At 47.6% G+C, this 25025-nt stretch overlaps 1 protein-coding gene across 1 annotated transcript in view; it reads left to right on the top strand.

Moving 5' to 3' along the window:
* Evc2 (EvC ciliary complex subunit 2) overlaps window positions 1-25025 on the top strand; it is an 84404-nt gene that overhangs the window by 7676 nt on the left and 51703 nt on the right. The window contains exons 2-7 of the mRNA XM_075943714.1: window positions 42-110; window positions 2435-2621; window positions 9056-9165; window positions 9881-9934; window positions 15356-15490; window positions 18269-18408. Of these exons, the coding sequence (XP_075799829.1) occupies window positions 42-110; window positions 2435-2621; window positions 9056-9165; window positions 9881-9934; window positions 15356-15490; window positions 18269-18408 (695 nt within the window). The remainder of the gene's footprint in view (window positions 1-41; window positions 111-2434; window positions 2622-9055; window positions 9166-9880; window positions 9935-15355; window positions 15491-18268; window positions 18409-25025) is intronic.

Below are 25025 nucleotides of genomic sequence, written 5' to 3'. Positions count from 1 at the left end.
GGTTTTTCTCACTTTCTAATGAGTTTTGTGTTTTGTTGTAGTACAGAGATATTTCAAGAGAAGCCCAAGGTCCCTCTGAGAATGGAGTGATATTTCAGAAATGCTCACTGGTAAGTATCCAGGGGTGAAGATAACTGGATTCTTTCCAAATCTCCGAAGTTGTTGTGTATTTAGGAACTAGCCAAGAGTGGGTCTGTGTGTTCGCTCTGAGACCCGGTCGATGAAGAGAACAAGAGATATGGGCTCATTGGCCTCACTGGTTTGCTGGGGTTATTTCATTATAGGTTATTGTTAGTAAAAACCTAGTGGTCATTTAGAGAAGGAATGAAAGTGTGGTATGTTTATTCCACATGAACACTGATATGATACGTGATGGTTTTAATAATCTGCATACTGGCCAGCCATCTTTGCTGGCTCAGCAGGTAAGGGTGTTCACGGCCCAGCATGATCACCTATGTTTGACATCTGGGGCCTGTAAACAGACCGCTCATTCATTTCCCGTCCACCCAGACCCAAATAATCATACAAAAACTATATTACTTACAACACTGTGGCCGATGGCTCAGGCATATTTCTAGCTAGCTCTTATGTCTTTAATCAACCCATTTCTATTAATCTACGTATCAGCACGAGGTTGTGACCAGGAAGGTTCCAGCATCTGTCTCTTTCGGCAGCTACATGGTATCTCCTTGTCTCCACCTACTCTCTCTCTATATCTCTATTCAAACTTCCCACCTGTCTTTATTCCTCCCTGCCATAGGCCGAAGCCGCTTCTTTATTAACCAATGTTAATAAAATATATTCACAGCATACAGAGGGAAATCCCACATCAGGGACCCGCAAGGAGGAAGGAGAGGACCAACTCCTGACATCCATGTCCTTTGACATCCATGTGTACACTGAGAAATGTGTGCACTCCTCCCCTCAATTAAAAAAAAAAGTTTTTTTTAAAAACTGTGTCTACTGCTCTACAACTGTTTGATCTTCTCAACAGCACGGGGTGGTGACCATTATCATCCTTGTGTTGGGCTCCCAGCTCCACTCTTAACGTCAGTGGACATTGTAGGAGCTCACGGGACCCAGAAGGACAGCGCTCACATTTACAGTTCATTACTGTGGAAGGTAGAGAGCAGAGCTGGGGGACAACGAGGTGAATGTGGCAGAGGCAGGGAGGGAGCCAGCCACAGTGGAGCAGGAGTGAGCTCCCGGGGGTCTGCTCATCTCACCCAGCAGAGCCTGCAGAGAGAGCCAGTTCTCCAGCGGCTGGGCAGGGACATCCTGGTCCAGCTGCGGATCATGGCTATCCTCAGGGCTCTCATCTAGGTGCGAAACTTCTGTAACAGGATGCTTGAGACTATCATCTTATAAAGAGAAAAAACATGTCTCTCCCCACAACTCTGAATATTCCAGTCTGCGACTGGTTCGTTCTGTTGCTTTTGGCTTGTCAGTGTGTCACAGCTGGAGCCTTGTCAGGAGAGGCCTGGTCACCTCATGGTGGCCAGAAAGTGAAAGGAGGAAGAGAAAGACACTCTGGTCCTGAAATCCCCCTTCCAGGCCTCGTCCCCCACTAGTGATCTGAAATCTCCCATCAGGCTGTGCAGCTTAAGGTTGATAGTGCTTCCCACCCGTCCTCCTCCTTCTTCCTGGTGAGTGCTTATGTGCCTGTGTACAGTGTGTGTGGGGTGGGGGTTGCACATGCATGTAGAAGCCAGAGGGAGATGTCAGGACCCGTCATTAATCACGGTCCACCTTGTCTGTTGAGAGAGCATCACATTTGAATCAGAGCTCACCAGGGCAGCTAGTCGAGCTAAACAGCTTACTCCAGGGATCTGGTCTCTTGGCATCTTACATGGGTTCTGAGGATTCAAAATCTGGTCTTCATGCTTGCACATCTAATGTTTGACCCACACAGCCATCTCCCTAGCCTAGGTGATATTGCTGTGTAACAATGCTATGAACTGGGGTGGGGGGCAGGCCTTTAATGTCCAGGCCTGCAGGGGAGGCTCCAGATTCAAACATAGCAATCTGCACATACGGTGATTCAGAACCTGTGTAGAGAAGACCAGGCAGGAAGAGGGGACCCACTGGAAGGCAAATGTCCCTCAGAGATCTGACTGGGGTCAGGGTTGCATTTTCAGTGGCTCAGACAGAGCCGTCATTCTCTCTTTTCTGGAACACCGAGCATCACAGTGACCCTGTCCTGACTGGGTTCTGTACTCAGGAGATTTTTTTCTGTGGGAATGAGTTCACTGCATCTTAGGGCCCTGGTTTCTCTGAAATGGTCCCTAAGACATAGCTTGACAAGTGAGGGTCAACCCCTCGCCCCAACTCTCACTACAGGTAGAGCCTGATAGAGTCAGGAGCCCTGAAGCTCAGGCATTGCAGGAAGCTAGGCCGACAGGCCCTGCCCCCACTCACTTTCCTTCTGTCCTAGGTGTCTGGGCAGAGCGAACCACAGACCATCCATGTGCAGCTGTCAGTGAACAACACCAGGACACCCGTGTCTGCCAACCTTTCGGATCTGCTTGTGCTGGACCAGATCACCAGCCTCATTGTGAAGGAGTCCCCTGGAAATAGGACTCAGGGAGAAGTCCAGACGTTCAGAAAGCAGTCTCTGCAAGGTAACCACAGATGCTTCAGGCCACCATGGGACAAGTCTTAGAATGCCTTCCTGTGTTCCCTTCAGGAGGGTCTCATCAGAACTGGCCTCTCATGATAAGCCAGGAGTCTCTGAAACCCCCAATGTCTTCCATTAAATCCATGGGTTTCCTGCTTTCTTAGACGGAGGTGGGTTTGGGAAAGAAGTGCAGGTATTTTTAAAATACAGTTCCGGTTTTATTAATCAGCATTAGTTGGATACAATGGTAGATTTGTGAATTATAATGACATATGTAGTTTATAGCGAGTCAGTGACACACATGTAGTTTATAGTGAGTCAGTGACACACATGTAGTTTATAGTGAGTCAGTGACACACGTGTAGTTTATAGTGAGTCAGTGACACACATGTAGTTTATAGTGAGTCAGTGACACACATGTAGTTTATAGTGAATCAATGATATGCATGTTGTTTATAGTGAGTCAGTGACACACATGTAGTTTATAGTGAATCAATGACACACATGTAGTTTATAGTGAATCAATGATATGCATGTAGTTTATAGCGAGTCAGTGACACACATGTAGTTTATAGTGAGTCAGTGACACACATGTAGTTTATAGTGAGTCAGTGACACACATGTAGTTTATAGTGAATCAATGACACACGTGTAGTTTATAGTGAGTCAGTGACACACATGTAGTTTATAGTGAGTCAGTGACACACATGTAGTTTATAGTGAATCAATGACACACATGTAGTTTATAGTGAGTCAGTGACACACATGTAGTTTATAGTGAGTCAGTGACACACATGTAGTTTATAGTGAATCAATGACACACATGTAGTTTATAGTGAGTCAGTGACACACATGTAGTTTATAGTGAATCAATGACACACGTGTAGTTTATAGTGAATCAGTGACACACATGTAGTTTATAGTGAGTCAGTGACACACATGTAGTTTATAGTGAATCAGTGACACACATGTAGTTTATAGTGAATCAGTGACACACATGTAGTTTATAGTGAGTCAGTGACACACATGTAGTTTATAGTGAATCAATGACACACGTGTAGTTTATAGTGAATCAGTGACACACATGTAGTTTATAGTGAGTCAGTGACACACATGTAGTTTATAGTGAGTCAATGACACACATGTAGTTTATAGTGAGTCAGTGACACACGTGTAGTTTATAGTGAATCAATGATATGCATGTAGTTTATAGTGAATCAGTGACACACATGTAGTTTATAGTGAGTCAGTGACACACATGTAGTTTATAGTGAGTCAATGACACACATGTAGTTTATAGTGAGTCAGTGACACACATGTAGTTTATAGTGAGTCAGTGACACACGTGTAGTTTATAGTGAATCAATGATATGCATGTAGTTTATAGTGAATCAGTGACACACATGTAGTTTATAGTGAGTCAGTGACACACATGTAGTTTATAGTGAGTCAATGACACACATGTAGTTTATAGTGAGTCAGTGACACACATGTAGTTTATAGCGAGTCAGTGACACACATGTAGTTTATAGTGAATCAATGACACACATGTAGTTTATAGTGAATCAATGACACACATGTAGTTTATAGTGAGTCAGTGACACACATGTAGTTTATAGTGAGTCAGTGACACACATGTAGTTTATAGTGAATCAATGACACACATGTAGTTTATAGTGAGTCAGTGACACACATGTAGTTTATAGTGAATCAGTGACACACATGTAGTTTATAGTGAATCAGTGACACACATGTAGTTTATAGTGAGTCAGTGACACACATGTAGTTTATAGTGAATCAATGACACACATGTAGTTTATAGTGAGTCAGTGACACACATGTAGTTTATAGTGAATCAGTGACACACGTGTAGTTTATAGTGAGTCAGTGACACGCATGTAGTTTATAGTGAGTCAATGACACACATGTAGTTTATAGTGAGTCAGTGACACACGTGTAGTTTATAGTGAATCAATGATATGCATGTAGTTTATAGTGAATCAGTGACACACATGTAGTTTATAGTGAGTCAGTGACACACATGTAGTTTATAGTGAGTCAGTGACACACATGTAGTTTATAGTGAATCAATGACACACATGTAGTTTATAGTGATCCCCGACCCTGTAGACCAGAGTTACTGCTGGTCAGGAAGGTGGACAGATATTTTTGAGCTATGCTAGACAAAGGCAAAGGTGGCTTGTCATCAGTTTCAGAAACTTGATCATGAAATACTTAGACATGGCCCTCGTGTGTAAGCATGCTGTTCATTGGTGTGTTACTGTATTTCCATTACTGTAAAGGGGGAAGTTCACCTTGGCTCATGGTTCTGGATGTGCCAGGCCTCATTGCTTTGGGCCTGTGGTGACATACGTGGCATCAGAGTGCGATGACGTAGAGAGGTTTACCTTATTACAGTGTGAAACTGTAAGAAAGAAGGCAACAAATGGAATCCCATGATCCCTTCTGAGGGTGTACCCTGTGGTCTGGAAGGTTTGAACGGTTCACCTTCCCCTGCCAGTAGTACCACAGATGTGGGAGCGGGGAGCAGGCCTTCAATACATGGGGACAATTCAGAGGCAAAGTGCAGCTGGTAGTGTGGTCTGCTGACTTCCTCCTCAGGTGAACTATCCCCGCTTAACTAAGGAAATCTTCTTTTTTTTTTATTTGTTTCTTGTTTTTGTTGAGTTATATTTTTTTTCTGCTTCGCTCCCTTCCTACCCTTTCCCCTTCAACTGTCTCCCATGATCTCCAGGCTCCCAATTTTCTCAAGAGCTCTTGCCTTTTTCTACTTCCCATGTAGATTAGATCCATGTAGGTCTCTCTTAGGGCCCTCTTTGTTGTCTATGTTCTCTGGGATTATAAATTGTAGGCTGGTTTTCTTTGCTTTATGTTTAAAAAACCACTTATGAGTGAGTACATATGATATTTGTCTTTCTGCATCTGGGTTACCTCACTCAATAATATGTTTTCTAACTCCATCCATTTGCCTGCAAATTTCAAGATATCATTATTTTTTTCCGCAGTGTAGTACTCCATTGTGTAAATGTACCACTTTTTTTTTATCCATTCTTCTTTTGAGGGGCATTTAGGTTGTTTCCAGGTTCTGGCTATTACTAATAATTATGTTATGAACATAATTGAGCACATGTCCTTGTGGTATGATTGAGCATCCTTTGGGTATATATACAAAAGTGGTATTGCTGGGTCTTGAGGAAGGTTGTTTCCTAATTTTCTGAGAAATTGCCATACTGATTTCCAAAGTGGCTGTACCAGCTTGCACTCCCACCAGCAATGCAGAAGTGTTCCCTTTTCCCCACAGCCTCTCCAGCATAAGTTGTCATCAGTGTTTTTCATCTTGGCCATTCTTACAGGTATAAGATGGAATCTCAGAGTTGTTTGATTTTTACATTTCTCTGATGGCTAAAGAGGTTGAGCATTTCCTTAAGTATCTTTCAGCCATTTTAGATTTGTCTGTTGAGAGTTCTCTGTTTAGGTCTACACCCCATTTTCTTTATTGGATTATTATTTCTTTTGATGGCCAGTTTCTTTGGCAGGATACAAGATTAACTTAAAGTTCAGTAGCCCTCCTTTATACAGATGATAAATGGACTGAGAAGAAAATCAGAGAAACATCAGCATTCACAATAGCCACAAATAATATAAAATACCTTGGAGTAACGAACCAAATAAGTGGAAGACCTGTATGATAAGAACTTTAAATCTTTGAAGAAAAATTGAAAAAGACACCAGAAAATGAAAAGATTTCCCATGCTCTTGTGTGCTTAGCATTAACGTAGGAAAAATGGCAATCTTACCAAACACAATCTACAGATTCAATGCAATGCCCACCAAAATCCCAGCAAAATTCTTCACAGACATTGAAAGAACAGTACTCAATTTCACATGGAAAAGCAAAAACCCAGGATAGCCAAAACAATCCTGTACAATAAAGGAACTTCTGGAGGCATCACAATCCCTGAGTTCAACCTCTACTATAGAGTTACAGTAATGAAAACAGCCTGATATTGGCATAAAAACAGACGGGAGGAATTGAATTGAAGACCCAGATATCAATCCATACACCTACAAATAATTGATTTTTGACAAAAGAAGCAAAAAAATATCAAATGAAAAAAAAAAGAGCATATTCAAAAAATGATGCTGGCATAACTGGTTATCAACATGTAGAGGAATGAAAATAGATCCTTATCTATCACCATGCACAAAACTCAAGTCCAAATGGATCAAAGACCTCAACATAAAACCAACCACACTGAACCTCATAGAAGAGAAAGTGGGAAGTACACTTGAACACATTGGCATAGGAGATCACTTCCTAAATATAACCCCAGCAGCACAGACACTGAGAGAAACAATTAATAAATGGGACCTCCTGAAACTGAGAAGCTTCTGTAAAGCAAACGACACGGTCAACAAGACAAAACGGCAGCCTACATAATGGGAAAAGATCTTCACCAACCCACATCAGACAGAGGTCTGATCTCCAGAATACATAACTAAACAAATCTTTAGTCTGTTCCTGCGACTGTAACTTCAGAGCCACCCTTTCTCCCAGGAGGTTTGGGACACCATTCTTGTTGGTAAACACCCAAGGCACAAATGAAAAAACAAAAGCTGAAATAGGCGGGAGTTTGCCCAAGGCCATGGGCAGCAGCCATGCTGAGAAGAAGCAGGCAATCTGACCCTCATCAGCCTGGGTGCCTGCTACACCCTTCAGCCCTTCACCTGCCCACAACCACTTCTGATGTGGGGTCCACACTGCTCAGCATTGCTCTCCTTACTCTTCTAGAAAGTCTGCGAACAACCTGGAAATTCAGAGACCCTGTGCACCTTGGTGCCTCAGAGCATGGCAGTAGTGGGATGAGTAAGGTCCTGTGACATGGTCCTTGGCCTGTTGGGGCCTGGTGTTACCCTTCGGTTCCCTCACCATCCTTCCCAGCTGTGTGTCTCACCCCTTGCTTTTTTAGTGTCTTTCATGGCTCTCGCTCCTGCTGAATCATGCCTCTTCCAACTCCATTCCTCAGATAATGCTGAGAGGTTCCTCTGTCCCACTCAGAACATACACATCTCTATTCCCTGAGGAGTGGTCTTAGTGTTGCCTATCCCAGGAAGTCCCCCCTGATTCTCAACTCCAGGCGTCCACAGGGACCTATCTCTTGACTATCCCTGCTGAAGTCATTCCTCACCCTAAGTACCCACTATATTCTGTTCCACCACACAGGGCACACGTCTCCTTGCCTGTACTAAGCATGATGCCACCCACTGGTTGAGGTCCAGGTGACACAGCCCAGCCAGGCCTGTGGGAAATGCCCTGGGTGGGTGGGCACCATGTCCTCTTTTGATTTTTGGTGCTGTTTGCCCTGTTTATGTTAAGCCTTCGCTCTGTCCAGGAGACTGAGTTTCCTGAAGACACAGTTCAAGTCCCCTGTTTCTAAGTCTACCACAATGTCACACAATGCTGACTCTCAAATTGGGAGACAGGCAGCCCTCACCCAGTGAATGATTCTAAAAATCAAAGGGCCAATCAGACTCTAGTTTCCTGCCTCTCTGACCCCTGACCCCGCTATCAGCCCCCCTTTTATTAAAAAAAAAGGTGTAAGTTGGAGGTCTGAGAGCAAAGTGGTTTTTATCCAGTCCCCACAGTCACGGTGTCTCCTGGGCTCCTGAGCACTGTAGAATAGAGTGGGTTCTTTATGTTAAACTTCAGCACCTTAACTTTTTTCTTTTTTTGAGACAGTTTCTCTGTAGCTTTGGAGTCTCTCTTGGAACTAGCTCTTATAGACCAGGCTGGCTTCGAACTCACAGAGCTCTGCCTGCCTCTAACTCCCAAGTCCTGGGATTAAAGGTGTACACCACCACCACCAGACTTTCTTTTTGAGGGGATAACCTTAACTTTTGTCTATGTAAGAAAACAAACTGGACACATTGATTTTTCGAGACAAACTGATTCCCAGGCTCCATGCTCCTCTCCCCTGCTTTCTACACATTGGTCTTGCCATCTCTAAGGTAAACCTATCCGCTCTGTCTTACCCACCTGCTGGAGTGGACCCCTGCGGGAGCTGAGGGTCCTGGTTTCTGTGGGCAGAGCTCCTGTGAGAACTCGGATGAGTGTGCTACAGGGGGATAAAGAGGCCAGGAGATCAGTCCTGTTTCCAGCAGGGTGTGCCTGCTTGTGACTGGGAGACTTAGAGAAATTCTAACTTACTCTCCCCCCTGAACCACTCCCAGAATCCTCTATGATGAATGAAATCCAGATGCTTCTTGCTGAGGGCCTGGACTGGTGAACAGCTGTGGCAGATTCAGGATTGCAGGGGCCAGGGATGTGGCCAGGCCAGGGGTGGGGGTTATCCAGGGGTGTGGGCTGGTGTGAGGAGGCCTGCCCCTTCTTGATCTACACTTCTTCTCTCTGAGCAGTGGGAGAGTGCTACTCTGTGAGCTACATGGCCTCGCTGGACCCCACAGTTCTTGGAACTGGAGAGAGCCTGGACCTTCCAGCCCTGCTCATCTTTCAGAGCCCCTCACAGGTAACCCCGTCATTCTCACTGGGGACCTGCCATTGCCCTGCATGGGTGCTTGGAAATCCTGACCCCAAGGGCACAGGCACAACCCTTCCTTCCCTCCTCTCTCCTTCCCCTCTTTCTTTTCTTTCTATTTTCTCTCCCCCTCTTCTTCCCTCCTTTTCTTCCCCTACCTTTCTTCTTCCCTTTCTCCCTCTCCCTTCCTCTCTTCAACCAACCTACCTTCCTTCCTTCCACCTCCTTTGCTTTCTCCCTTCCCTAGGTGACGTCACCTGCTGACAAGGGCAGCTTCCCTGCTAAAAAGCCTCCTCCCCCTTCCTTCTCTTCCATGTTCCACATTAATTAGTCTCATTTTTCAGCCACCTTTGAGTTCAACATGGCTTCCATTTTATAGATGAGACAGCTGAGGCCCATGGAAGTAAACACCTTGCCTAAGTTCAGACAGGCAGCTCCGCCCCCCACCCAGTGGTGCAGTTCACCACAGAGAGCTGTGCCCCTTCTTAGTCCTCAGGACATGGGGTTTGGGTTTCCATGTCTCCAGGAAAGAAGCCTAGCTCCACTGTTTCCTGAAGAGGCTTTAGGATTTGGACAAACCCTGTCTTACCCAGCAGCCGGGGGCCAGTTACTACTGAAGTCAAGTGTGTGGGTTGGACATAGTACCAAATGTTCCTTGTGGGTCAGATTCCATGTGACTGAAGCATTTCTTTTCTCTCCTTCCCAGAACAGAACCCAGCTAAAAGCCCACTTTACCATCACAGTGGAAGAAAGGATAACGGTAAGATGATGTTCAGATCCATCCTGTGCTCATGCACCCCGAGGCCTGTGCTGTGTCACCACTGTGTGGCCTGACCTCACTAGCCAAGGGGAGGTGCCGGCCACTGGCTTTGACACCCCTGCTGGCCATTCAGCTCATTATTAAGTCAGTCAGAAGGGTCCTTAGGCAGGCGAGGGAAAGCAGAGACAGCATTACACAGCATGATAACATTTCCCACAACAGTCATCTTATTCTTTCCTGTCCTTAGGGTGGCCACCTGGCTCAGCTGCTGGGGACAGTTTGTCCTCCCAGACTGTACCTGGACACTGGCTCTGCAGGTGGTCTCCATGCTTCTGCTGTTCGTCAGGAATCTCTTTCCTTTTTTGGTCGGCAGTGAGGTTCTTCCTAGAACACACACTCATTCCCCTGTATCTAACAAGTGTGTCTCACTCTGTGGGTTGGCCAGCCTTCTCCAAAAGAGAGGAGGGAAGACCCACCCTGAATATGGCTGGGAGCTTATACTAGATGAAAGGAGAAAGCAAGCTGGACAGCTGTGCTCATCATTCTCTGCTTCCTGACCGGATGTGATGAGACCACTGCCTCGTGCTCCTGCTGTGTCTTCCCTGCCTTGATTGACTGTAACCTGGAGGAAACCTTTCCTTCCTTATGTTGCTTTTATTAGGTGTTTTGTCATAGCAAGGAGAGTGGCTTATAGCCACACAGCAAAGTTAGCAAAGGAGACAGACAAAAGAGGAAGTCTGGAGAAAGTCCTCCATGACCTTCAGGTCCTCTCCCAGGGGACTCCCTAGCAATGAGTCATAGGAGTATCTGTGCACACTCCATAGAGGCTGATGTCACACAGGTTCCCTCTGGTTGCCTCACACCAATTTCTGGCCCCAAGAGGAGGCAGATGTTCAACAGAGACCACACTGGACAACATGCTAAGAGAATGATGGGCTCGCTCCCAAACATCAGTTCCCCTGATGCTGGCTGAGGCTCCAGCTCACAATCTAGCCTTTAGAGAATAGTAGGAAACAAAACTAGGCATGTTAACTCTTGCTTGCAGGTCTAGCAGATGGCAGTATAGCCTTTGATCCCACCCCACAGCTATGTGTTGAGACTCAGCACAACTTAGGGGCCAAGGCCCTCAGCAGAAGAGATGGAAAGAAAGCTGAGTCCAGCTTTTAGCAAGCCTGCAGCCCAGTTAAATGGACAAAGATGTAGACGATCATTTTCTTGGTTGGTCTGAGAGCTCCCAAAAGGAGTAGCCTGATCTGGTTCACTCTGTGTTCCTTTTCCTCCCTCACCCAGTTGGTGACAATCAGTCAGTAAGTATCCCTTGATTGAGCTGATTGTCATCAGTGATGACTGCCAGTCAGCTGAGGAGGTGGCAGGTGGCCTCATGATTGTGATAAAGACCATTCTCTTAATGGATATGCCACTCCTCCAAGGCCCAGTCCTTCCCCAAGGATGGACGGGGGCTTCTCCAGGTCTTGGGCTGTCTCTCACCCACACACTGTCTTTGGGAAGAAGGCAGAGGTGCCTGTTCAGGATGCAGGCTTCCTCACCAGGGACCCTCTGGGAACCTTTCGAAGAACTCTGTGCAGTGGAGACACCAGGCATATGAATGCGAGACTCCACAGTATTGTAGGTGTAGCAGGCTCTGAAACCACTTTGAATCCTGCCTGGGTGTGACCTTCCATGTTCTAGCCTGCCCGGGGCTCACCTTCCTTAGACATATGGTTAGATGAGAACCATATCATGGGCATCTATCCAGGGCGAGTCTGCAGAGAGCTCTGTGTTTCTTTAAGTCTCTCTGGACATCAGCACCTGTTGATGGTATTGTTTCTATGTAGCAAAAGAGTAACATCAACCTGCCAGTGTTCTGGGATCAGTGAGAACAACCATTGCTACAGTATCTGGCTCAGCTGTCCAGAGGAGAGGCTATGGTACTAGACCCATATGGGAGGCCCAGGGCAGCATTCTTGGGGACTGGAGTCCGCTGTGCACAGATTGCTTCAGGCTTAAACCGATGTTGACTGTACGCTGGACATAACCCCAGGTGTCCTGAGGGGCGATCCGTGCCAGTGAGGCTGGACCCTTAGCAGTGGGTGTGTTCAGCAGGTCTAACCTGGGCACGTGAAGAGGCAACAGGGTTGTATTGGTGGCTGGAGGATCTGTCAGACAGAACAACAGCGTGTGTTAGCTTGCTGTGTGGCTGGCTTCCCCAGGCATGGGGAAACTACCCTGCTACCTCTTTAATTTTCCACCTCAAGCTAACAAGCCAGTAAAGGAAAACAGGGCCTTAAGAAATTTCTTCTTAGTTTACTGCCTATATCCCTGTCATTGTTTGCCCCCCGGTGAGGAGAGGTCCCATAGTGCCAGACATGAGCTGCAGGTCTCAGATTCCTCCACACTCACCTGCTGTCCGTGGGTGGAGCACTGCTGATTGGCAGGCACCAGGATGGCAGGTGGCGCTCTCTGGGAAGGCACCTAGGCCCATGAAGACACACAGAGAGAGTTCTACCCATGGTCAGTCATTCAGAGGCCATTGCCAGCAGTCCTTCCAGGGAGACAGAGAACTTATGTCTGTGTGTGTGTCCGTGCAGGAAAGTGGTTGTTTTCTGAAATGGGAGGAAGAGGCTGTCCTGTATGGATTTAGGGCCAAAATGACTAGATCTCTTGAAAGAACGGCAGGGGTAGATGTTCTAATGAGATCAAATGTGAATAGATAAATTAATGTATAAAAAAGTTACTATGAATCATAATCTGGGGAATTTGACTATAAACAGTTGGAAATTTTACTTTTAAAAACAACAGCAGGAAAGCCAAGTGAGAAACTTGAAGTATTGATAGTGTATATAAAAGACAAGTGGCCTACTATGTAAAGAGCTTGTGTTAACTAACAAGAGGAGGAATGTCATAACAGATGGCCAGCCGTGAAGTGAGAGTTCTCGGACACGTGGTTTTACAGAGAGCCTGTGAAGATGTAACATTGTTAGCAAAACCGCAAGGCCTTGAGTTGAGCTGGTGGTGTGTGTGGCTGACAGTGTGTCCTCACTATCGCTTTCCAGCCCACTGATCATTGTCCTGACCTCGGATCCTGAGTGTCCTCCCTGCCTCCAGTTCTCTTCAGCACCTCCACACGGGACTTTAGTTGTCTTCCTTAGAGCACAGGCTTTCCCACGCTCTCTCCTTAGGGGTTTCTTATTAATGTTTCATCAGAAAAGTTAACTCCCTTGACTCTTCCACGGCATCACCGACTCTGCTCACCCCCACTCCCCAGGCAGGTTGTTTGTGACCCACAGGTTGAGAATCATTTGTCTAGCTGGTCCAACTACAGCCATTTTCACACAGGAGAGGCAGAGAAACCAGTGGATCCCCCTCCCACAAGGTAGAACTACTGGGTGCCACAGTAGCTTCAAAATGGCTCTAAAGACCTGGAGGATCCCTGGAGAGCCCCTGGTGCTCAGCTCTCCTTAGAAGGCAGAAGAAGCTGGGCTTCCGTGTCAGTGGAGTGTGAAGGTGCCAGAAGCAGGATGAGTGAGCTTTCAAGCATAGCAGATGAACTCACCAACGAGAAGGCAGAGAGCGAGGCTTCTCCCGTCGGATATCCTTTTATCTGGGCTTCCACTGGAAGTTACCAACCACACTAAGTGTGGGTCTTCTCATAGAATGACCTGATCAAGAAAATTCCTCAGGGTTGTGCCCAGCGCCTGTCTCCTGGTTGATTCCAGACCTAGTCAAGTTAACAACTAAGATGAGCATCACCTGCAGGCATTGTTAGGACGGGTGATGTATGATTGATGCCTCCTGCCATCAATCTGAGCACTCACTCATCAGCTGGAGGCCTAGAGTCTCCTTACTGTCACTGCCACCCCTCCAGGTCACTGGGACAAGGGGCAGCGAGCCACCATCCTGCCTGGTCCCTGGATATGGAGTGCCAAGCGAAAAATTTCAACAGAACTTGTTGAAACCTCTTCTGGAAAAGTCATGCGTGTCCCCTTTTCCCATTTATGGAGGGGTGGATGAGCAAGGAGAGTCGTCGTGTGTATTCCCCTTTTCCCGAGTTTGGGGAGAGAGTGGGCGAGTGGGCAGGATTACAGTGTGGCTGCTGGGCATCCTGAGATTTCCTCTGCACCCAGCCTCTTACCACACAGAAAAGCTCAAAAATGCCAGCAGACCCACCATCAGGGAGAGCTACTGCTGCTGTGTTAGCTTCCTGCCTTCGAAGCCTATACATGTATTTATCACATAATCGAAGCCAAACCTTCTAAACAAGTCTTCATTGTGTCTTTGTAATGCGGTATTGAATTCCCGTCTTTTCAAGTCTTCTTGAAAGGCCTCTTTGTGCAGTATCACTCCTCATAACTGCTATGAAGTATCTATCAAAGGCGAGGCTGCAGAGAATGTGTGATTAAAGGGGTGGGCACGATGAGCGAGGAGTCTTTGCAAGAGGCAGGGAAGAAAGTTAGCATGCTCTGGGGGCGGCAGCCACTCCAGCCACCGATTTTGCTTTCTGCCTAGACATTGCAGCATACACCTGCTTGTGTCCCTGCTCCACTGAGTGGTGGAATTTGGCTGTGCTGTTTGTGGGGACATTTATGGCTGATGACTTGAGGCTGGTCTAATACTTTAACAGCCTCAGCTTTGGCTCCTGTCTTCCCAGTAGAGGGTGTCACTGGTACCGGGTCATCCAGGGCCACTGTCAGTTTTTGTACCCTCACATCCATTCTGTCCTACATCCACTTACTGTTGCCCAGCTGTTTCTCTACCCCAAGCTCTTCTCTGCTCGCAGTAGTAATGGCTGCTCAGATGTCCTGAGATGGCTCAGCCTGTCCTTCCAGAGGACCCAGGTTCAATTCCCAACACCTACATGATAGCTCACAACTGTCTATAATTCCAGTTCCAGGGGACCGGACACCCTCACACAGACATACATGCAATGTACATGTTTCAAAAATAGATCAAGTTTTTTAAAAAGGAAAACAAAAGCCCAAAACAGATGTTCTAACCCATGGTGGGGTGCTTCAGCCTTTGTAATGTGGGTGCTGTGTGTGTGTATGTGTGTATGTGCCCATGCGCACATGTGTGTGTATGTGCCTATTCATATATGTGTATACATAATAACCAAGTATGAGATTTATTGACCTTGCTATTGTGTGAATCAAGTATCGTAATCCATTAATACCACATAGTTCCAGAACATTTGCATCACTCCCAGGGGAAATTCAGTACCCATTAGCCATTGCTGTCATCACTTTCCTCCTAGCCCCTGGCAGTCACTCCCCTGCCTTCAGTCTCTGTGGTTTATGTGGACTCTGGATGTTTTTCCGCACCTGTATTTTGTCTATGTTTTATGCTTCCTGGGGCCATCTACCTGATCTGGGAGTCAGGCAGTGGTAGCATGAGGAACCCTCAGCCTCCCTTCTCTCCTTTCAGGTTCTACCTAACCATGGCCTCCATGCAGCAGGCTTCTTCGCAGCCTTCCTCATCTCCCTCGTGCTGACCTTGGTGGCTCTGTTCTTCCTGGCGAAGGGTCATTGCCTGCAGGGAAGTGTGCTGGCCAGATGCCGGGTGAGTCTCCCTCCCAGGGATGCTTTAGTAGGCGGTGGTGTAAGCTGGACATTCATCCTTCATTCTGACGTGTCTCAACTCTGGACCATGTCAGACCCCACTGGGGATCTAAGGACAGATGCTCAGGTTTGCTTCTTCTGAGACACAAGCCCTTCTTTAACCCTGGGGTTGGGGATGCATCTCAATGGTAGAGCAGTTGCCTAGCCTTTACCAGGCAAATCCACAGCATTGTTGGTAAAAAGGGAAATTAACTAAATCATGAATTAATTAAACAAAAGCTCCCAGAGTGATTCCTTAAAAACTGTGTTCTTAATTAGCACACAGTTGTGTGAATCTTATCAGGTAGCACGTGATAGTTTGACACGTTCACACAGTGTGTAATGATCACTTGAGCATGGCACACCTCAGGCGTTTGTTGTGTGAGGAACCCTTCAAACTCTCTTCCAGATAGTATGAAATATGTGGCCCCTTCTTGGTGACCCGGTATTACCCTGTGCTATGGAACTGCCCAGAGTTTTTCTTCTGCTCTTCTGGTCTCCTCTCCTGCACCTTCTCCTACCCTGCTAACTATCTCTATGCTCAACCTCCAAAGGATTATCTTTGTGAGATACTAATTGTGATGGCGAGCAATGCTTGGCTTATTTCAGAGGTAACATCCTCCAGGCCCACCCATGTTTTGACAGTGCGGTGGTTTGAATGAGAAGGGCCTCGTGAGGCTCTTATATCTGAATGTGTGGCTCCAGTTAATGGGTCTGCGGAGGTATTTCATTGGGGATGCGCTTTGATGCTTAAAAAGCCCACTCCAGGCACAGTGTCTCCATCTCTCTCTACCTGTGATCAGGATGTAAAGCTCTCAGCTACTGCTCCAGCATCATGCCTGTCTGTTTTCCACCATAATGGTTATGAACTGCCCTCCCAAACTCTAAGCAAGCCCCCAATTAAATACTTTAAGGGTTGTCTTTTCACAGCAATAGAACAGTAACTAAGACAGACAGGATGGTGCTTTTTATGGCTAAATAATATTCCATCGTGTTTATGGGTGATGAACACTTAGGCTGATTTCACATTTGACTGATGGATGATTTAAACATTGCCAGGTGTAAGAACCTTACATTTTGGCTCTCCACCTTTAGGGTAGGTGTATTCTTGCTATTCCCAATTCAAGCCCTATTCTATGTCACCTGCTGAGGCGCTTTGGAAGGTTCACTGTTCTGGGGTGGAGTCAGACTCCTCGGTCTGGTTTGTGAGTCCCCCATGACATAACTTATGCCTGATTTCCTCCCACCCCTCACCTCACCCTCTGGATGTACCCAGTGACTGACTTTCCTTAGGGAGCTGAGCTCTTCTTGTTCCCGCTAATGGGCTTTTCCGGTCCCTTTCTCCATCTTCCCCCTTCCTCTTCTTTATATATAAACCAAGCAGCTACTTGTCCGGGAATCATTGTGGGTACTTCCTGGTAGATTGGGGTCTCTCTGGGTCCCCTACTTGCTTTGAGAGACTCCACACAGGATCTTTTAGACCTGAGCTCTTTCAGCTCCTGGTCTGCATTTCCACAGGAGTTCACCCTGAAGCCAGACTCGAAGTCACTTCAGTCCAGGAAATAATGCCTCCAGGCCTTGGCAGGAGGCGAGGGTCATCAGCAATGCCAGGTGTGCCCTTGAGTGCCCTCAGAGACACCTGGAGCCAGCCTGTCTGAGGTACCGGAGACCAGGCAAAACCAGCCTCCGAGCCAACGCTCCTGCAGGCTGTCGCCCTGTTGCTGTCATTCCCCATGCCTGTGTGCTCATCAGGGAGCCGCCTGCGACATCGTGTCCAGGTCGAGGGGGCCTCTTAGTGCTTCCTCTCTGATGGAGAGTATGATGATGAAGGACTTTAAGAATCATTTCTCTGTCATTTTAAATATATATTCCATTCTTTGGGAATTTTCACATAATGCATTTCGATCATATTCATCCTCCAGCCCTCCTCCTAACTCTTCCCAAGTCTATCCCTGACTTGGAAAAAAAAAAAACCACGGAGTCAGGTTTGTACTTTTTTTCTACTCCTAGGTGTGGGGTCATTCCCTGGAGCAGAGTCAGCCTACCAGGGTCATACCCCTAAAGAAAACTGTGTCCGTCTCCCAAGAAATCATTGACTGTCAATAGTGCCTTAGTTAGGGTGGGGGCTCATGAACATATGTTCTCAGGTGCCTCCCACATTGTTTTCTTTGAGGGTGGGGTAGGGTGGTGGTTTCCCCGTGTAGCCCTAACAGTCCTAGAACTCACTCTGTAGACCAGGCTGGCCTCGAACTCACAAAGACCCACCTGCCTCTGCCTCCCGAGTGCTGGGATTAAAGGTGTGTGCCACCGCCACCCCGATCACCTTGCTTTGTGAGGCAAGATCTCTCATTAACCTAGAACTCACCAGTTAGGCTATGCTGGCTGACTGTGAGCCCCAGGGGTCTATCTGTCTCTGCCTCTATGCCCAGCTTTCTAGAAATGTGGGGTTTAGGGCTCAAACTCAGGCCGTCACGTTTGCATGGCAAGCACTGTCCTGACTGAGCTATCCTCCAGTCTCAGTAGCAGGGTACTTGTGGTTATGTCTTTGCATTGCTCTGTTTATTGTCTCAGCATGTTTGTGTGGCTGTTGAAATCAGTATCCTTTCCATTTGGGGAGACAGTGTCGGCTTCGACTGGGACAGGATCTGGTCTGAGAGGGGAGGAGGCCAGCCCTGCCTTCCCTATCCCAGCATGCAGTGTTCCCCAGAAGGCCAACTCTGCTGTCTCTCCCCTTCTACAGGTTCAGCACCCCGAGAACAAGCTGGAGCCCTCACCCTTCACCTCTGCTAATGGTGTGAGCCAGGATCTTTCCCTCAATGACCAAGTGATTGACATCTTGACTTCTGAGGACCCTGGGAGTATGCTTCAAGCCTTAGAAGAGTAAGAGTCCTCTGCTCTCAGGAGGTGGTGGGTTGGGACAGCAGGCACAAAGTGTCCCTGTGTTCACTTGGTCATCCATTTGTCACTTGATGGTCAGATTGCAAGTGCAGCTGGGCACTGAGTATTATTGGGCTGGCAGGATGCAGAAGGAGGAGCTTCTGGAGCCCTGGAAGTGCTCCCCTGGAGGAGGTGACATCATCGCTCCTGTTCGGAGCTGGAGTAGACATGTCCACAAGTGGGGTGAGAGGGAGTACTTCAGGCAGGAGGAAGAAGGGGAGACATAGGATGAGAAGGATCAAGGGCATTTGTGAAATCATGCTGTGTGTGCTGGGTCTTTGATTACTGAGTACAGAAAGCAGGGAAGAAACATCTGTTAGAAAAGGAGACAAGGGCAGTGCTGGCTGTGGTTTGCTGGGTGGAACTCTGTTCTGTTGATAAAGACCCACAGCGCTATGTGCACAGCAGAGCATCCTGCCAAACCGTGGCTGGAAAAGATGCAAGCCAACCCAGGTCTTCAGAAAAACCTCGGGGGTGGGGTGCGGTAGGGTGGGGTGTAGTGAGGTAGGGGGTGAGGTGGGCGGGGTGGGGTAAGGTAGGGGGTGAGGTGAGGTGAGGTGGGGTAGGGTGGGGTGGGGTGAGGTAGGGTGGGATTTGGTGGGGTGTGGTGGAGTGAAGTAGGGTGGGGTGTAGTGAGGTAGGGGGTGAGGTGGGCGGGGTGGGGTAAGGTAGGGGGTAAGATGAGGTGAGGTGAAGTGGGGTGAGGTAGGGAGGGATTTGGTGGGGTGTGGTGGGGTGAAGTAGGGTGGGATGAGGTAGAGTGGGATAAGGTAGGGGTGAGGTGGGCGGGGTGGGGTAAGGTAGGGGGTAAGGTGAGGTGAGGTGGGGTGAGGTGGGGTAGGGTGGGGTGGGGTGGGGTGGGGTGAGGTAGGGAGGGATTTGGTGGGGTGTGGTGGGGTGAAGTAGGGTGGGGTGTAGTGAGGTAGGGGGTGAGGTGGGCGGGGTGGGGTGAGGTAGGGGGTAAGGTGAGGTGAGGTGGGGTGAGGTGGGGTAGGGTGGGGTGGGGTGGGGTGGGGTGAGGTAGGGAGGGATTTGGTGTGGTGTGGTGGGGTGAAGTAGGGTGGGATGAGGTAGAGTGGGATAAGGTAGGGGTGAGGTGGGTGGGGCTAGGTGGGGTGGTGTGGGGAGAGGTGGGGTAGAGTAAGGTAGGGTGGGGAAGTATTGTTTTCCCCTCACATGAGGATTTGGAGGCTAGAAAGCTTTTCCAGGGTCATAGCTAATAGTCAGTAGGGTTCCCAGCTGTTATAACCCCAGAGCCTGGGAGGTGGGGACAGACAGATCTCTAAGGCTCAGTAGCCAGACAGCCTAACCAAACCAGTGAGCTTCAGGCCAGCGAGAGACCCTGTCTCTTAAAGCAGGGTAGAAGGCTCCTGTGAAATGATACTCAAGGTTGTCCTCTGATATACACGCACTCTCTCTAGTCTACACGCGCCCCCCCCCCCATGTGCGTGCATACACACATACACTCACAGGAAATTGCACTGAGCAGGGAAGGGCCTAGAAGCACAGCCAACCAAGCAGTGCCAGGCCTATGTCCCAGGGTTTAGGAACCTACGTTTCATGGCACATAGAGTGGGTCCAAGGTTGGACCATTTCAGTTGTAACTCCTCCTAGGATGGGAGCTATACTAGGTCTGACGCATGGTACTTGTCCTTGGCAGTGGGGACTCTGCCCTACTTGGCGGATGTTCTTCCTTGTTCAGTAGCTCTGTGAGTAGCCAGACAAGGAGCCTTGGATGCACAGGACCGACCTCACACACGCTGGGGCTCAGGACTCTGTCTATTTCTGGCTCCCAGGGTTGTGTGCATGGCTTGGGTGATTCGGCTGTGTACAGCTCTTCACAAGCCCTTCTTCAGTTTCGCTCGATTCTCTAATTGGAATGCCAAGGATGGCAATTAAAATTTGCCACCCTGTCTTAGGAGGCAAGCTCCCAGCAGGAACTCAAAAATACCACCTCATATATTGTGATATGAACACAAGCAATTATCAAAGCATTTCCTAGCCAAAAGTCAGTTGTTACCCACTGCATATGAGAATGAAGAGTTGGGTGGGATGATTTGATTTGAGTAATCGACAGCTGGGTGTTTAATTTGCACATAGGCAGGACTCTGTGTGCTTCTGACCCAGTGAAGTAGTCCTCTAAGCAGGAGTGTGTTCCCCTCTGTTTCTGTGTTTGACTCCAGATGTGAAGGGTGTAAGGCCAGCCCTCCTCCATCCCCATCACTGGAAACTCTCCTCGGTGTGGCAGCTCACTAATTCTGCTGTGAGAGTGGCGACATTTTTAGTGATATTCAGGCTCTGGAACCTTCTCTTTGTCTCTCCTTGGTTGCTGATCTTATTTTGTCTGAAGAGCATTTCACATCGATTAGCAAGCATGGGCTGTGAGAGCTCAGCCTCAGAGTGAAATTCATGCCTCCTTTTGGTGCTTCACCCTCATCCCTAACCCTCCTCCTTCCTCCCCCACCCTCCTCCCTCAACCTCCTCCTTCGCCCTCCTTTTTCAGCTCAGTCATAAAAATTATTTTATTATTATGGGTGTTCTGCCTGCATGTGTGTCTGAGCAGCATGCAAGTGTCTAGTGCCCTGAGAGGCCAGAAGAAGATGTTGAATTCCATGGATCTGGAGTTATAGATGGTTGTGAGCTGCTATGTGGGTGTTGGGAAATGAACACAAGTCCTCTAGAAGATCAGGCAGTAGGGTTTTTTTTTAACTTTTTTATTAATTAAGTTATTTATTTTACATACTAACCACAGTTTCCCCTCCCTCTCTTCCTGTTCCCTACCCTCACAACCTCTCTACCCCCCCCCAATCCACTCCTCTGTTCAGAAAGGGCAGGCCTTCCATGGGGGTCAACAAAGCATGGCATATCAAGTTGAGGCAGCACCAAGCTCCTCCCCCTGCATCAAGACTGGACAAGGCATCCCAGAATGGGGAATAGTTTCCAAAAAGTCAGCTCAAACTCAAGGGACAGGTCCCAATTCCACTGCTAGAGGCCCCCAAAACAGATCAAGCCACACAACTGTCACCCACATGCAGAGGGCCTACATCATCAGTACCATGCATTCTCCCTAGCTGTCAGTCCAGAGTTCGTGAGCTCCCACTAGCTCAGGTCAGCTGTCTCGGTGGGTTTTCCTGTCATGATCTTGATCCATCCCCACCGCTTGCTTATGCAATCCCGCTTTCCTCTCTTCAACGGGACTACCCTCCCAGAGCTCAGTCCAGTGCTTGCCTGTGGATCTCTGCATCTTCTTCCATCAGTTACTGGAAGGTTTCCTGATGACAATTAGGGTAGTCACCAATCTGGTTACAGGGGAAGGCCCATTCAGGCGCCCTCTCCACCACTGCTAAGAGTCTTAGCTGGGGTCATTCTTGTAGGTTCCTGGGAGTTTCACAGGCAGTGATTCTTAGCCTCTGAGTCTTCTCTCCACCCCCACCCACCAGGCCAGTCTTAAAAATGTATTGACTCAACTGTGTTCTAGCCTCAGTGGTTGGACACTGGTTTGGGTACCTAGTCTGTCTGTCTGCCTGCCTGCCTATCTGCCTTCCCTCCTTCTCCTAGAATTGTCAGTTACCTTGTGTCTTTCTGTGTTGAGCTCCCACAGAGGAAATGTCAGGAGCTTAGTTTGCAGGGAAGTCAGTCTCTCAAGGGCTCCTGTTCTCTAGTAAGTCATTTATCCTCTTATAATTCCCACTGGAGGTTTAGCTGGGCTTCTCACCCAGCAAGTGGGCAGCTTGATTGTTGCCGCATTTCCAATACCAGGTGGTACTGTTCCCCTTTCTCAGTGCCAGCTGAACTCCTGAAAGGCTCGCCTGCATGTTCAGCTTGGCATCAAAGGCGCCTCTCACAAAGAGGATTGGCGAGGGGTTTGTGTCCTTTGTGTTTTATCAGGTTCCCTAACCGTGGTCACAGTGGGAGTGGGCTTGGTCCCAATGCATGCTGGGACCTGTTATGAGGAAGGAGAAACTGGGTAGGATTGGCACATCACAGAAGGCTCTAGAAACATGGTATGCTTCCAGTAATTTAGTTCTATCCTGGCCAGAAGCCTGGTCACACCGAGCATCTGGCGTCATATGAAATTTTCATGGGCGCTCAATTTTCAGCCCAGGACGCTGCCATTCAGAGAGGCTTACTGGGTTGCCTCTCTGGGTTGCCTGAGGTCATGTGGGTGCTAAGGACTTGTGCCCAGGCTAGTGCACTTTCAAATCCACTGTGCTACTGAAGAATGGTCTTTAACAAATACTGAGTGCCGATGCTTCAGAGAGCATAGGGAAGACACCCAGAGCTGTGCTTCTTTCTGTGACACTCCGCTTACTGCCAGCTCTGAGCTGTCGCTGCTGCCCCTATGCTGTCTGCAGACTGTTTTGTACACAGTAGGGGTGTAGGGAGCATTTGTTGTGCTGAAGTTATAAATACACATATTGAGTAGGTTTTATGTGCTAACCGTATGGTATGTTTGTTTTTGCAACTCCCATTTTTTTGTTCTTCCCAAACATTCTGTAAAGTAGCAAAGCGGTCCTCCTCTGTCAAAGCCCTCGGTGCAGGAAGATGGATCTGTTTGCTGGCTTCTTTGGGTCACATATCCTTGAGGGTTGCTTCTTTAGTCTTGGAATACCATCTCATTTTTTTATTATCAAAAAATACATAAGTGTTAATTGTAATTTGGTTTTTGGGAATTCTAAACAGTGGTGTTTCTTAGATGTTACTCTGCAAGCACCAGTTCAGGGAGCAGTACAGGAGTTCCAGCATCAGAACCCCATCCTTGTGACCTCAAGTGCCTGTCTTCTTGATGTCATGATGTCCTGGGGGTAATGCAGACACGTGTATTTCATTGTGCTGTAAATGATTACAAGTGCAGGAAGGGGGTGGAGTTGTGTTCCTTCCCCAGAGCATTCCCTCTAATGCTGTGTACGAGGAAGGAATTTGTTCTGCTTATCTTTTTTTTTAAGCCATTGAGCAATTAACAATGAGAGTTAATGCCATTAATAGCTTGGAAATTTAATCGATTTGGAGAGACTCTTTTTCTGTATTTTGTGGCCTTGGGACATTGACAGTTTTTCGTGCTGCCACTTCTGACAGTCTATGCAAAGCGCTGGACAGTGCTAGGGCTGCAACCAGTGTCTCTGAGCTGGGTGCCTGTCAAGTTATCTGCGACCCCTCAGCAGACAGTTTCCCCAGGGAAGGAGGAGCTACGGGGGAAAGTACGAGTATTTAGGCCAACAAGATGCTAGGAAATTGTGCTGTGAAATGATTATTTCTTTGATACAAATTTGAATAACAATCTAAGGCCATTTCCCCAATGCAGGCAGGAAAACCAAATTCTTTCTTGAGTTTCTCTAGTTAGTAAGTAACTCACTAGGCAGCCATGAGAAAGAACAGACAATATGCCTAGCCCAGGCTGCCATATTTTCTGAATTAAAGAATGAGTGAAAGATGCAGCCGCCCAGCATGGTGTTTTTGAGCTTGCTATTCGCTCGTAACAGATCACTACAGTCTTGGCAGCTCATCGTAGAGAGGTCTTGTCTTAGGATCCTGGGGCTAAGAGTCTGAGGGGTTCACCAGGCATAAGTCAAGCTTTGCAGCTTCCAGTGGCAGCCTCACTCAGCGCTCAGCCCTTCCTAGGTCTTTGGACCTGTCAATTTTTGCTTGCATTCTTCCCTTCCTCAGATCGCCTCCTCTGACCCTGACTCCTCCACCTCTCTCTTCCAAGTTGAAAGTCCTCCTTATTGATGTTTGGATGTTAGAATCAGCAGCTGAGCAATGACTCCATCTGCAGCCTCAGCTCCTTGGCCTTGTGACTTGGAGTCACGTACTCGGGAATGAAGAAAGACATGGTGGGGGAGCCATTCTTCCTTCTGCCCCACCATGCTTCATTAAAGGTGTGAAGTCTGTTTTATCTGCCTCAGAGTAGAGCACAGCTTTTCTTTCAGAAGTTGTGAGGTTCTGTCTGGCTCATTTAGCATTTAACCGTGCACACACCTCTTTAAGGCATTTTCTGTGATTCTTCCTGGAGCCAACAGAGTTTTCCTTGCAGTTAAGTACTTGCTGAGACAATGAAGGAACCCAATACATGAGCTGTCCTTTAAAATGAGACTGATGGGGGCTGGAGTGATGGTTCAGGGTTAAGAGCCCTGACTGCTCTTCTAGAGGAATATCCTTTATTGAAGTGCCTTTAACTCAAGGTAGCACTTTGTTACAACTTTTCTGATATATATGTGTATATTTACATATACACATACACACACATATGAATGGCCAGATACCCATTTCTCTGTCTGTATGTGTATCTGTTTATCTTCTTGACACTTACAGATGCATGTTGAGGCGTTTACAGATAAGATGGCATATCTAAGATTTGCTTTCAGTGCTCAAACACATATGGCAAGGAATAGAACTAGTGGAATTGGTGAATAGTGACAAAATTCAAGCAAACTGACACTAACCACAGTGTGTTCTCCATTTTCAAATGCCTGAGATTTTCTGCGATAGCTTCCTTAATATTTTTATATTGTCAGATCCCCATCAAATGACAGATGATATCTACCATTGCAAAGCATGGGTAG

Source organism: Microtus pennsylvanicus, chromosome 12, assembly GCF_037038515.1.
Source record: "Microtus pennsylvanicus isolate mMicPen1 chromosome 12, mMicPen1.hap1, whole genome shotgun sequence".
Lineage (NCBI taxonomy): Eukaryota > Metazoa > Chordata > Mammalia > Rodentia > Cricetidae > Microtus > Microtus pennsylvanicus.
This window is presented reverse-complemented; position numbering and strand designations above follow the sequence as displayed.